Source organism: Ixodes scapularis, unplaced genomic scaffold (genome assembly GCF_016920785.2).
Source record: "Ixodes scapularis isolate PalLabHiFi unplaced genomic scaffold, ASM1692078v2 PGA_scaffold13__105_contigs__length_92229423, whole genome shotgun sequence".
In the NCBI taxonomy this organism is placed as follows: Eukaryota; Metazoa; Arthropoda; class Arachnida; order Ixodida; family Ixodidae; genus Ixodes; species Ixodes scapularis.
Window position 1 is genome coordinate 29749200 of NW_024609839.1, and position 14625 is coordinate 29763824.

At 50.0% G+C, this 14625-nt stretch overlaps 1 protein-coding gene across 1 annotated transcript; it reads left to right on the plus strand.

Moving 5' to 3' along the window:
* Positions 1-24: 24 nt before the first annotated feature.
* On the plus strand, positions 25-3886 carry LOC115315613 (probable RNA-directed DNA polymerase from transposon BS). Its single transcript, XM_040207297.1, is given in 3 exon segments — positions 25-118; positions 312-533; positions 536-3886. Coding segments are annotated over 3 exon segments (3582 nt in total). The 3' UTR covers positions 3802-3886.
* Positions 3887-14625: the final 10739 nt, after the last annotated feature.

Below are 14625 nucleotides of genomic sequence, written 5' to 3' on the forward strand. Positions count from 1 at the left end.
GATCACCACACAAATACAGCAATTATGAACCCAACAGCGAAATCGAACGCCAAGCCAGACAAAAGGGCAGTAACAGACCAGCAGCCGGTCAGGGACCTCCTGATTTGGCAGTGGAATTGTAACGGCTATCACAATAAGAGGGCAACGCTAACACGGCACCTACAGGGAATGGAGAGGAAACCGGACGTCATTATGATTCAGGAAACACTATGCCCTGACACACCCCAACTTCAAGGATACAGAGCACACGCCAAGGCGGCCAAGCCCCTAAACAAAAAAAAAGAAAAAGTTTGGAATACGCAAACCAACAGGCGGGGTGTGCACATTCGTCCGCAAGGGCATCGCATTCCTCGAGCACGAGCTGACCACCGGCGGCTGGACCGATAGCAGCGCGGTGGAGGTGATCGTTGGGAAGAAGAGGAAAACCAGCGTGCTCGCGGTCAACGTGTACAGCAGCCCCAGACATAGAAAGCAAAAGTTCCGCACGCTCATGCAAAGGGCACTGTGTGCGACGAAGAAAGGCACGATCGTAATAGGGGTGACTTTAACGCACCACACTACGACTGGGGATACGATAAGACAACCGAAAAGGGGAGAGACCTATTGCAAGACGCCACGGACGCGGGGCTAACGCTAATCACGAACCCGGAGACCCCCACAAGAACGGGTACTTCGGTCGTCAGGGACACCACCCCGGACCTGACGTTCGTCGAAATAAATGGGAACGACACCGGAACGTGGAAAAACACCAAACACGACTTCGGCAGCGACCACATGGTCATAGAGATCCGGGTCCCGCTGGGGAACGGTGAAAGCCAAGAGAAACGAACACACAGACACACGAACTGGGAGGCGTTTCGGCGTCAGCTCCCAAGCCAGCATGGTAACATTGAAGAAATAGAAGCGTGGTCGAAGGCGATAGTAGAAACGACCGAGGAGGTGACAACAGAGATAGAAACGGACGAAGACATACACGAAATGGACAGCAGATTGGCCCACCTCATCGAGGCGAAGACTGCCCTCAAGAGAAGGTGGAACCAACAACGAACAAACAGAAGGCTCCGCAAAACGATCGCGGAAATCAACAGGGAAATAGAGAAACACAGCAAGGAGCTCGGCCGGCAGCAGTGGGAGCAAACGTGCAGAGAGGCGGACGGCCAACTCCATCTGGGCAAGACGTGGCGACTGCTCCGACACCTCGTCGACGACACCCAGACTAAGGGAGAACAACAGTACAAGCTCAGCAGAATTATACACAAGGCGGTAGCGGAGCACGGGGAAGCGGAGGTGAAGAGGAGACTCGACGCCAAATACCTCCCGGTTTCCCCAAAGGAAAAGCACCCAGAATACCAGGGGGCAGAGAACATCGAGGTTGACCAAGATATCGAGGAATGGGAGGTCCGAAATGCGATTCAAGACCTGAACAGGCGTTCGGCGTCGGGCCCGGACCGCGTCAGCAATAAAGCGCTCAGAAACTTGAACGACGCGGCCGTGACGGCACTGACGGCGTACTTCAATAAATGCTGGAGGGCCGGCAAGCTACCACGCCAGTGGAAGGAAGCCAAAACCATCCTCATTCCGAAACCAGGCAAGTCGCCCGACATCGAGAATCTACGCCCAATATCCTTAACATCGTGCATGGGTAAACTGCTAGAGCACATCTTAATGACCAGATGGCAACAGTACCTCGAAGAGGCAGAGCTCTACCCGGATTCTCTCGTCGGCTTCCGAAGCAAGCTTGGAACGCAAGACGCCATGCTCCAACTCAAGAAGGAGATAGTAGACTACGAAACTCACACCAGCGACAACAGGGCAATACTGGGCCTGGACCTGCAGAGCGCCTTCGACAAAGTCCGGCACTCTGCGATCCTCGCCCAAGTGTCGCACCTGAACATGGGACAGAGATCTTACAATTACATTCGGGATTTCCTGACCGACCGCACGACTCACATCTGCGCCGGGGATCTCCAACTACCAGAGAAAACGCTCGGCAGCGAGGGGACACCACAAGGCGCAGTAATCTCTCCGCTGCTCTTCAACTTGGTCAGGATCGAAGTCGCCAACCGGCTGCGGAGCGTCGATGGGGTACGCCACACGGTTTATGCCGACGATGTGACGCTGTGGGTCACCGGCGGCAGCGACGGCCACATAGAGAATACACTACAAGAAGCAGTAAAAACGATAGAGGACCAACTGAAGGGATCGGGGCTGGTGTGTTCCCCCGCAAAGTCGGAGCTGATGGTGATTCCACCCAGGGGAGCGAGCCGCAAGAAGCAAACTATCCGAGACTGCGATAAAATCCGCATACGAACGCAAGGGGGGCACATCATCCCTGAGGTAGCCAAGATTAGAGTGCTGGGCATGATCATCGAACGCAGCAAAGTCAACGGGGCAACGGTCTCCAAGCTCGAAGCTAAGACCGGCACGGCACTGCGTCTCATACGCCGCGTCGCCAATAGAAGAAGCGGGATGAAGGAAGCAAGGCTCGTCAGACTGATTCAAGCCTTCGTGATGAGCCATATCACCTACGTCGCCGCCTTCCATAATTGGCGGCAATGCGAGCGGAAGAAGATCAACGCAATGATCCGCAAAGCTTACAAATCAGCATTAGGACTCCTAGGATGCACGAGCACGCAGAAGCTCGAAGCCCTGGGACTCCACAATAGCCTGGGAGAGATCGCCGAGGCACAGCAGACGGCGCAGCTCACCAGACTGTCGGGAACCAGGACCGGCAGATCTATCCTCAAACAACTAGGCATCGGAGCCAAGGAAGACGACCACCGGATGCAGGAGCAGATACCGCGGGAGCTGGGCAAGCACATCGTCGTGAGCCCAATCCCGCGGAACATGACTCCCACATTCCATCAAGAAAGAAGAGAGGCGAGAGCCAAGGCGCTGATCGCGCTACACGCCGGCGATGAGGGAGCCGTGTTCGTGGACGCCGCCAGTTACAAGAACATCGGCGACGCCTTCAGCGTTAGCGTGATCGGAGCCAAAACGGGTGAGATCAGGATGGCGGCCAGCGTGCGGACCACTGTGCCCAGCCAGGCAGAAGAAGTGGCGGTAGCCCTCGCCATCGCGGACCCCAGAACGAAGACGGTGTTGTGCGACTCGCGAACGGCAGTGCGCAACTTTGCGAAACAGCGAGTATGCAGTGCGACAGCGCGCATCCTGCGAAAGGCCGAAGTCAACGGAGTCATCACCAGTGCGGTGATAAAGTGGTTTCCCGCCCACGCGGGCGTGGAAGTGGCGGGCTCGCTGGGGCTCACCAACCACAACGAGACGGCCAACTCCGTGGCGCGTGGACTCGCCGGCCGCGCCCCGGTCACGGCCGCCGCCGACGTGGTGGATCGCCCCGAGAAGGACACCATGGACGCTTACAACGAGGTAACCCTGTGGTACCGGTTAGCCAGAAGAACGATGGCCCTGCCCCACCCCCGTCTGACGCGGGAGGAGGCGGTGGTATTCCGCCAGTTACAGACTAACTCCGTGATAACCCCAGTGTTAGCAAAGCACCTGTGGCCGGAGGTATACGTAACAGACTTATGCAGACTGTGCGGGAAGGAAAGGGCCACGTTGGCCCACATCCTGGAAGACTGCGAATGCGCGAAAGCGGACAACAGTGCAGACGTTCTCCCGCCCCTCATGGAGGAGGCGAAGAGATCCGAAGACTACGACGTCCAACACACGGCCGTCCAGCAGATCCTAGCGGCACTCGAGAAGCAGCGACCGGACGGGATGGAAGCAGAAAGGGTTAACCCAAGTACGCTGAAGCCCGCCGCGAGCGGCTCTCCCCGCTAAGAAGACGTCCGGCCACGTCGCCCCAAGAACCCACCTGAGAGGGTGGGATGATAGGGGTTACTGCAGGAGACCCATTAAAGTTGCTCTCTCTCTCTCTCTTCTATTTAAAACGTGTTCCAGCCTATGCAACCACAAACTTTACCAAGAAACGCATGCGGGGAGTGCTACGTGCTTATCATCTATCCCGTGGTGCTGACACTTCTTTTGTGGTTTTCTTATTGAAACAAGTGTCAAAACCGCATGAGGATATAAGGCACTTGCGAACGATGATGAGGCGACCGAAGACGAGGCGAACGCGTGGGTTTTCGTGTCGACTACTGTTCTGTCAACGAAAACAAAAAGACCTGACCAACGAGTTATCCTCAGCTTCTATGCAATAGAGCCACAGAGAGGCACATACGCGGCCAAGTCGTGGCGTGCGCATTAGAATAGGTCGGAGCGGGCGGCACCTCACTATGCGACGTAACGTGGATGCCGTCACTGGTGGCGCTGCCAACCAGCTGTCAAGGTGGAGCGGCACGCCCCAATAGCTGTCGCACGCTGCGAACAGGCTCGGAAGTGATGGCGTCTCTTAGCAAAGCGTCGACTGCCACTCGAAGTCTCACAGGAGCTTCCGCCTACCAGCTCGAACTGCCATCGCGTCCTCTTCGGTGCACGTGCAAAGGTTAAAATGAACGAGTTTACATTAAAGCGTACATGATCCTTCTAATTCAACTATTCAAATAAAACTTGCGCGTGCTATGTATTTTTGTACTATTAACGTCTTAAATTAATGTTTCCCTAGTTGCTCGAAATTGAAGTTTGAATAGGTGCTACAATGCCTTTGAAGCGATGCGCCTTGTTTTAAAAAGAGAGATTTCAAATTCGTAGTGCTCTAATCACTGGCAGAAATGCGGGGCCTGACGACTACCGAGTATCTTGTTATTACACCGAAGCCAACGAGGCTGCTTAGTCAATGAGAATGCCAAAGGTTGAATCGCGTAAGAAGAATAAGCCATGTCCTGCATTCCTAAGCTCTCACCGACTAGAGTACTTCGATTTTAGGAATTTGACGTGTTGAACTCGTTTTCGCTGTTGCGATGGCACTAACAATCTTCTCGTCTTTCCAGTCATGGCTGTTGTGGGACTACACCTGATGTCCGTCTTCTTCAGCTTCCTCCTCTACATCTTCCGCTCCAAAGCGCACGGCTACCCCTACAGGTAAGCTGAGGAAAGACGCGACCATCCTGAATGCAGTAAACAGAGATTGTCTCGTACATGCATGCACGTTTACCACAAAGCAATGCAGTTTGCCAGAAGTTAGTGCATTGCCGCCGCCGCCGCCGTTGCTCATCAACTCGGCTTCTCTCAATCATTTCCTCCGCCGTCGGGCAACACATTCTCATATAACTTCCCCTAACTTGAGCTATCATTTGTGGTAACATCCGAAAATTGTTTATGCATCCCTCCTTGCATGATTATTCGACCAATATTCGGGTTGGTATCGGCTTAAGTTGTGTTGCTTTGGTTCTTAGGAGCTGCTTCCTCTTTTTGCAAGCCTGTCCGAATTCTTTAAAAATTTCTTTTGAGGCTCCGCTTTGCTATAGCTATTTAACTCCACGCTCCCGTTTGGTTCAATGGAAATTTTCTGCTCGCACGCTTCATTGCATCCTGCTTGCTTCGTCACACTCTGCTTTTTATACACTTGCTCTTCCGTTTGAGTGACTTCCTCGTCTCAACTTGTATCCTTTCGTGAGCCTCCGCACCCCTTGGCAAGTATAGAAGCCGTACGTCTCGTGTTACGAAGTTGCCATCAGTCTAACACAGTTTATTCATCTTCGCCAACTCATGTTTAGCTCACTGATCCATCTTGATGCTGATTTCCACCTCCCGTCCCGTTTTCCCAGTGTCCTGTTTTAGTTTCCCGTTCAAGTGAGCGGTTCAGAAAATGCCTCCCGGATCGCTCCAAAGTCGCCGAAACGACAGCACCGAGATTCGCTCGTCACGGGAAGATCACTTTTGGAAGTCCTTGTCGTTTCCCTCTTCCCAACACCTCCCTCCCCAAACCTTCCTTTCATGTTTGTTTCACTGTACATAGAAGTTAGGCCTTTTTAGGCCTAACTAGTTGAGCCTTTATTTTTTCGCTTTTGTTGATACTGCTTGAATTGTTTCGTTTTTTTTCATTTTTACTTTTTCAATAGAGGAGTCTGGAAGAGAACGATACATGATAGCTACACTTGTTACTGCATTCTCATAGTTTCTGTAGTCACTCACAGAATGAGGACGGCAGGGCACCTTCTTTAGAGAAGGATTCTCGAAGCTGGCACTGGAAGTGGGACAATTGACAGACCTCTCTGCCGTTGTCATCCCGTACGTTAGCAGTGTGCATGATTGGCTTTACTTGGCATTCTTGTGCTGTGGCCCATGACATCTGACCAAGGAGTCGAAGGAAATTTGGGGATGAGATAAATTGGTGAAATTTAGATTCTCTGTTGACTAGATGGCAATGAATAAATTTGTTTAGACTTGGTTTCTACAACAGGCTTGCCATATTAATAATATTTTGGTAACGTAAGTGGGCTTTGTGGTTTTGGGTAATTACTAAGCCACTAAAGAATGCGCGTTAAAAAAATTAAAAAATCTCGCGAGTCATTTAGCATTTATGATTATTTTGAGGAATGTGGACACTATAGATTATGTGATAATTGTGCCTTTTTGAGGGTATGTGCACTCCTAAACGCATAAGAAATCAAAGCTGCTTGCTTACTTACATATTTTATTTGTATCAATTTTATATTCTGGAGCAGGTGGTAAATCTCGTTTAATAAAGGCAGTGACTATTTCAACATCCACCGTCAAAATATCTCAAACATTATTTTGACATCTACGATATCACTTTCTTAAAAAAAATCGAATTAGTGTCTTTATTGTTCCGACATTCCTCGTTAATGCAGCGATCTTCAGGAAGTTAGATTGCGGACATCAATACATGTTACATTATTTTGTGAGAACATAAAAATAATCACGGCCTTTAATAAACATAAGTTAACTAGAATGGGATTTAAGGGAGCTATCCTGTCTTTCGGGACCTCGAGCAAAAGTTTGATGGCCACTGATTTGCCTCAAAGTTGGTTCAACATATATTACTACAGATCAGCTAGCAACTCAGGTTACAATTTTCATTAAATGATTTTTTTGCGAAGTAAATGAATTTTTAAATTGGTGCAAAGAGGCTTGTTGACAAAACTGAAGGCAAGCTGTACATCCTCGATATTATTAAATCTATAAGGTATGACATCCTGCCAAACCTTGTAGATTTAGCAAGATGGGGGATGTACAGTTTGGTGCCGACAGGTTACGAGAAATTCATCAGTGTGATATGAATGCTTGATAACGTGAGCCAGAAGAACAAAAACAAAACAAACTCGCAAAATTATGGGGTTTTCTAGACTGCCAGCTCGACGTGCAAGCTGTACAATGTGGGGCGTCACCCCACTGGAGAGTACAGAAACATTTTAGTTGGTTTTGGCATAACCTTCATTTTAGGCATTAAATAGCATGCCAGGAAGAGTAAAGCCTGTGTGTTCGGAAGACAAAAGAAAAGCGCAAATAAAACCAGGACAATAAGGACACAAGGACGACAGGATAGGCGCTTTCAACTGATTTTATTAGAAACCATCGTCACTTGTATACACACTCATCGGCCCGACTTGTATAACAACCAATCCCAATCTTCGAAGCAGCCATCCAGAAAAGTCACTTCTTTTTTAATCTGGTAAAAAGAATGCACTAACCGTAATTCACTTTTCTTTTTTTTATATAAAACGCCCCTACAATCTCTCTACGAATACTTAAAAGCAGAGATGGCAAAATTACTTTCAAAAAGTACTAGATTACCTCCCGAATACGCTCCACGTTCATCCACCGGGTGCACATTGAAAGATCGTTTCATTAGCTTTAAAATTAGTTTTCTTGTATCTTTTAACGAAAGACTGGTATTTTTTTTAGCTTATGCTGCAACGTGCAACACGTTCAAGCTAAAAAAATGAGCGCTGGAATTTTGTTTCCAGGAGTCTGTCAAATGGAATAGAGTGTTTCGAAGTTCGTGGACGACATCTCTTCCTAAAAAACAGTGGTACAACTTATAATAATTCGCCGGAGTCGCTAAAACAACATCCAGAGAAACGGCTTGTAGAATAAATGTTATCGCTTCTCTGCATAGCACCATTCAGGAGCGAGTCAAGGCAGTTTCTCCACTTTAAAAGAGTTATTTTGCTTTTCTTTAATAGTTGACTAGTTTAATATGATCATTGAAGTCACTATAGTCACTTAAGAACAGGAGGGCGTGCCTTTCGAACGCCTGACATCCACCACGCGCCCATGCCTTCCGTCGTGCTTTGACTGCACGCGCGCCGTCGAGGTGCACGAACGCCGAAGCGTTGTCAAGGGCAGTAGGCTCGCGCTGGAGGCGGGACAACAGAAAAAAATCAACGTAAAGTAAATAGAAAGTCACCAGCTTTTCTTTTGATTCAGGCTGAAGAAAATCATCACAAAAGTTTCAACACAAAATCAACAAACTTCGACAAAAAGCCGACAAAAAGTCAAACGTTTTCTATAAAAAGTTTAACATAATTTTTATAGGGGCAAGCATGTGTAGCGTGCGCGTGAATGTAGCTTTGGGAGGTTTGTGCACATGCTCGCACGATCGGGAACATGGCGGTGGCCAGATGGCTTGTTTGCATTCGTCTATTGGCGACGTGAGCGATCGAAAGCGTCTTTGTGGTCGGTCTGCCACAATTGACCGAATGCCGACTATGACGTCAGCTAAGGATTTCTCATCGACGGAAATAAGAGTAACCAAAACATCTCGCCGCCAATAGATGACCCCCAACGAATTCTCAATCGAAGCAAAAGGCAACAAAGCATGTCGTGTTCGCGTTAACCGTGTACCGCACCGTCCCTTTTTTGTTGTCCAGATTTTTGCTTCAGCAGCTGGTTCTGATTTAATTTTCACTATTGAAGCCTCCCTACGTTTGTGGTTTTTGAATTAAATTGTGAATCATTCTATGATGATAATGATTTTTGCTATTATTATAATGCAATTAAATGCAAAGATGCAAGCGAGCTGGACAATAATGATGAAAATAATCCCTGGAGAAGGGGAACAAGAGGGACAATGGAACAATTTGTGTTGGTCCATTGTCCCTCTTGTTCCCCTTCTCCAGGGATTATTTTCATCATGATTTTTGCCATGGAATTATGCTGTGATTTTATTTACAATACGTTTTTTTTATATTGCAGAGCGAACACTTTGTAATGTCGTGTCCGTCCTGTTTGTAATCTGCGAAACGAATTCGCGTGCGCAGGAGAGGGTAAAAAAATTAATTGAGAAGAAAAAGAAAAGTTCCGAACGCCCCACGGGAATCGAACCCATGACCCAGGATTGTGGGCACGACGCTACACCGCAGAACGTGCAAGCGCTCAAGCAAGCAGTTTCATTAAAAAGAGAAAAAAAAGAAAAGAAAAAGAAAGCGAAAGCCGTTTACAACTCCCTGTAATGCCGAATTGGAGCGCAGCTCTTGAGGAGGAGGAGGGAAGGGTACTGAGGGGAGGGTAGACCCCTCCTCCTTCTCCTCCTCCTCCCCTCATTCTTTAATATGCTCCGGAGGGGGGGGGTCACGTGACCTCGGGGAGGGGGGTGTCACGTGACTTCGGGAAGGGGTGTCACGTGACCTCGGGGAGGCGTGACCTGGGGGTCACGTGACCTTGGGGAAGGGACCAGGTGACCTTGGGGGTCACGTGACCTTGGAGTGGCCTTGGGGGTCAGGTGACCTTCAGGGGGTCACCTGGGGGCACCTTGGGAGTCACGTGACCTTGGGGGTAACGTGACCTGGAGGGGTCACGTTACCTTGGGGTGACCTTGGGGGTCACGTGACCTTGGGATGACCTTAGTTACGCCGACGGCGACGGCGACGCCGCTCAAGCCGGAAACGGGCGCCTAAGAGCTCCGCTCTAAAAGGAACGTCTATGCATGCAGTGCGGTTTAAACTGCTATGGCATTTCAACGACAGCATCGATTTACGCAACGATTTCTCGTTTTAGAGCGCAGCTCTTAGGGGCCCGTTGCCGGCTTGAGCGGCGTCGGCGTCGCCGTCGGCGTTGGCGTCGGCGTAACCAAGGTCATCCCAAGGTCACGTGGCCGCAGAGGTCATCCCAATGACACGTGACCCCCAAGGTCACCCCAAGGTCACGTGACACCCAAAGTCACGTGACCCCCCTGAAGTCACGTGACCCCCCGAGGTCACGTGACCCCCCCGAAGTCACGTGACACCCCCAGGTCACGTGACCACCCCCAGGGTCACGTGACTTCGGGGGCATTCGCATCGTCATCGTCATCATCACAGATGACGCCATCAGTGACGCCACTGATGACGTCACCGACGTCCGCATCGTCATCGTCATCATCGCTGATGACGTCATGGGAGTCCGCATCGTCATCGTCACTGATGACGTCATCAGTGACGTCACTGATGACATCATCGGCATGGTCACGTGACTCCCCAAGGTCACGTGACCCCCCCCAGGTCACTTCACCCCCCAGTACCCTTCCCTCCTCCTCCTCAAGAGCTGCGCTCTAATTCGGTGTTACAGGGAGTTATAAACGGCTTTCACTTTTTTTAATTGTCATTACGGTGCCCATTGGAAACCAAGAGGAGGCCTTTTCGTGTATGCCTTCCCCTTTCTGCTTTAGGCTCCCTCTGCGAAACAATGCAGGAGATGCAAATAAAAAAAGTGAAAGCTGCTTACAACTCCCTGTAACGCCGAATTAGAGCGCAGCTCTTGAGGAGGAGGAGGGAAGGGCACTGGGCGGGGGGCTAAACTAACCAAGGGGGGGTCACGTGACCTTGGGGGGTCACATGACCTTGGGGGTCACGTGACCCCCATTGCCGATGATGTCATCACTGAGGTCACTGATGACGTCATCATTGACGATCACGATGCGGGTACCGATGACGTCCTTAGTGACGTCACTGATGACTTCACCAGTGATGATGACGATGACGATGCGAATGTCGGTGACGTCATCAGTGACGTCGCTGATGACGTCATCAGTGATGATGACGATGACGATGCGGATGTCGGTAACGTCATCAGTGATGATGACGATGACGATGCGGATGCCGGTGACGTCATCAGTGATGATGACGATGACGATGCGGATGCCGGTGACGTCATCAGTGACGATGACGATGTGGATGCCGGTGACGACATCAGTGACGTCACTGATGACGTCATCAGTGATGATGACGATGACGATGCGGATGTCGGTAACGTCATCAGTGATGATGACGATGCGGATGCCGGTGACGTCATCAGTGATGATGACGATGACGATGTGGATGCCGGTGACGTCATCAGTGATGATGACGATGACGATGTGGATGCCGGTGACGTCATCAGTGATGATGACGTCATCAGTGATGATGACGATGACGATGTGGATGTCGGTGACGTCATCAGTGACGATGACGTCATTGGGGGTCACGCGACATCGGCGGGGGTCACGTGACCTCAGGGGAGTCACGTGACTTGGGGGGGTCACGTGACCTCGGGGGGGTCGTGTCCCCCACGAGGTCACGTGACCCCGGTGGGGGGCTCGCGCGGTGCATTATGGGACATTTCCCATGATGCACCGCGCGGTTACGCCGACGCCGACGGCGACGCCAACGGCGACGCCAACGGCGACGGCGACGCCGACGGCGACGCCGACGCCGCTCAAGCCGGAAACGGGCCCCTAAGAGCTGCGCTCTAAAAACAAAATATTACATACCAGGATCTTAGCTCCGATGACAAATTCCGATATGCATCTGAGCGAACATGTGTCTCTTTACAAAGTGTTTATTCTCCGTTTCACCTCAATTTCTGATTCACATGGTTCGACTTTAATTGCGATTTCGCAGTTGTGACGCCACTCATGTGTCACGAAAAAAGCATGGTTTAAGCTGCGGTGCTCCCCGCAGCACTTGCGAAATCGCGAAATAAAATCGCACCATGTGTGAATTGGGATGATCACAGCCAACGTTGATCACAGCCGACGACGATAAAAGTGGATCGTCATGACGCTCGCTAGGTGGCGCAAGCTATCGCCCGTTACAACGGGTATAACATTCATCCATCCATCTTTCGCGCGTTTGCCACCACAAGTCACGCACAGTGAGTCCGCCGTAATCGTGCGCTTTTTTCTGCGCCTGTTTGAGCCGGTGACTCCTCGGATCGTGTACCGTCGTCTGCGGTCTAAGGACAAATTAGTTTGGTCATTGCCTACCAGCACCCTTTTCTACGTTCCAGTGACGAAGAATGACGAATCTCGAGTGGGACTCAGGAGTACCTGTCTGTTTCGGAAAGCGACGAGTCACTGCACGGATGTCTCTTCTTGTTCGCCGTCATCGTGCACGTGTGTGTGTTTGAGCGTGTGTAATAAAGACAATTGTTTTCGTGTAAGCTTCCTTCTAGTAGTTCGCTGTCATACAATTGAACCAAACCTGGTCCAAATACAAAGTCTAAAGCTAAGGTTCTTTGTGCACGGAAATATAACTACGGCCCCTTTACATTCCTTGATGTTTGAGGCAAAGCGCCGGCCTACAGATCCTTAGGTGGGGGATTCGAATCCCGGCCGAGGTGCCCGCAATTTGACGGAGGCTTATTGTGCAGGAGGTGCCGTGTCAAGGGATGTCCAAACCGGACACTTAAAAAGATCGAGGTACACCTAAGCACTTCTTATGATTTGGGAATGCGAAAGCGTGCACATCAACCTTGCTCTACGCGTGTTCGGACGCTGGCTGACGCTGACGGACACGCAGCGCCATGAAGTGACCGGTCGTTGAAACTGACGCGCAGCGTAAGCTTCAACGACCGGCCACCCCATGGCGCTGCGTGTCCGGCGAATGGGACTCGCAGTGTGCACTGCTTGTGGAGAGGAGGACGAGACGGCTGAGCACTTGATACTCTACTGTAAAGGGCTTCACCCTATGCATACCGAAGACAACATGGATTTAATAGAGTCATTGGGGTTTAGAGACAGCGAAGGGAGAGTGGATTTCAAGACTGTAGAGATTACCAAGCAAAGATTGAGTGAATGGTGGCAGAAATCGAGAAAAAACTAGGTGTTTTCTTATTCACTGATAGCAAGGGGGCTTCATAGCCTTACTTTCTTTGCACTGCGGAGTGAATATAGATTTCACATTTAAATATTCTAAGCTTAAATGGTAAAACAAAATGGCTAGGTGGCGTAAGCTACCGCCCGATCCAAAGGGCCCAGCCGTATTCATCCATCCATCCATCCATGGGAGCCTGGTCGACGCGCGCTAGCCAATGGGATCGCAGCGGTATAAAAGGTGCTGTTGGCTGTGGACGTGCGCTAGCCAATGGGATCGAAGCGGTGTAAAAGAGCCGTTTGGCGTGGTTTCAAAGCTGATGACGTCGGCTCGCTTCATGAGACAGTTGATGCTTTCGCATTCAAACACGTGATGCGTCACCTCTCCGCCATATGAGGTGTAGCAATCCGCTTCCGTCCGCTTTTTTTTTTTCTTTTGCCGGGGGAAAGTTTTATTTTTTTTTGCCGACGTCAACTTTTCTTCTTAACGGAGGCCTACAGCATGCTCATCACGTGGGTTCGGACATCACACGCTCTGTTGGTAGTCAGTCGATCGCTCATGGCCTCCGCTCCGCTCCTTCAAGTCCCCATGACGGGAAAAGGTGGTAAAGTAGGAATGGGGAGCGGCAGATGAGAAGGAAAGAATCTTCAAGACAACGCAACACAGGTGTCGGAAAAACCACTTCTCTTTTGTTTCTTGTGGGAAAACTACTGGGTGATTCAAGGAGCGGCCACAGGTGGTGGACTTTTTTCTTTTGTAACATTTGCAAAGAGCGAAATTACCTGAGGAAAAAGTAAAGAAAGAAAAAGGCTTAGCTTCTATGGAAATGCGGCGAAGCCACCGGTCTTCAAACCACAGGGCGCCCGATTGTTTGAAAACCGGTGGCTTCGCTGCGCCTCCATAGGAGTTAAGCCTTTTTCTTTTTTACTTGTTCCTCAGGTAAGTTCGCTCTTTGCAAATTTTACAAAAAAAAAAAAAGAAAGCACAATCTGTGGGCGACGCTGCACAAAGTCGAAACGCAATAGGTTAAGGAACCAAATTTTGCGGTCGATTTAAAGAGCCTGGCCGCTATTTGAATCACCCAGTAGAAACGAAAAATGACCAAAATATGGGTTGCGGAAATTGCAAGAAAAAAGAAACAACAAGAAATTTAGGAGAGTTCCAGCGGATATCTGAGGGCACCACCGCCCTTCCAAACTCTTTCGGGCATTTTCTGTCATTCTGTCTCCCAGTTTTTGGCGGCCGGTTCGGGCTTTGAAGGCGCAGGATATGGTTTGGCGGACAAAACACTCGGACATGACTGCGACGCAAACGCCCCCCTTCCCTTCTCCCCCCCTTCCAAGAAATATGAAAACCGTGAAAGCTCAGGAAGCCCGCGTGGAACCAAAAGGCTTAGCTCTCGACGATTCAGATCCCCCCGCTGTGTATGGAGCGCAAGTTGGTCTGCTTTTTGCACACGGGTTGCGATGTTGTCAGAACGCCGAGCTCTCTTTGGCTGAATGAAAAAAAAGAAAAAAAGATAGTGGGTAGACCTCCAGACGATCTGGGGTACTACTGGGGTACTCTTAGTCTGGGGTACTACTTCAAATACAAATTTAAACAAAATACTTGTAATACAAAAGAAAATATTGCGAAGTATTTGTAACGTGTCATACGATCACCCTAGTAAACCTCTATTTAAAAGTTTAAA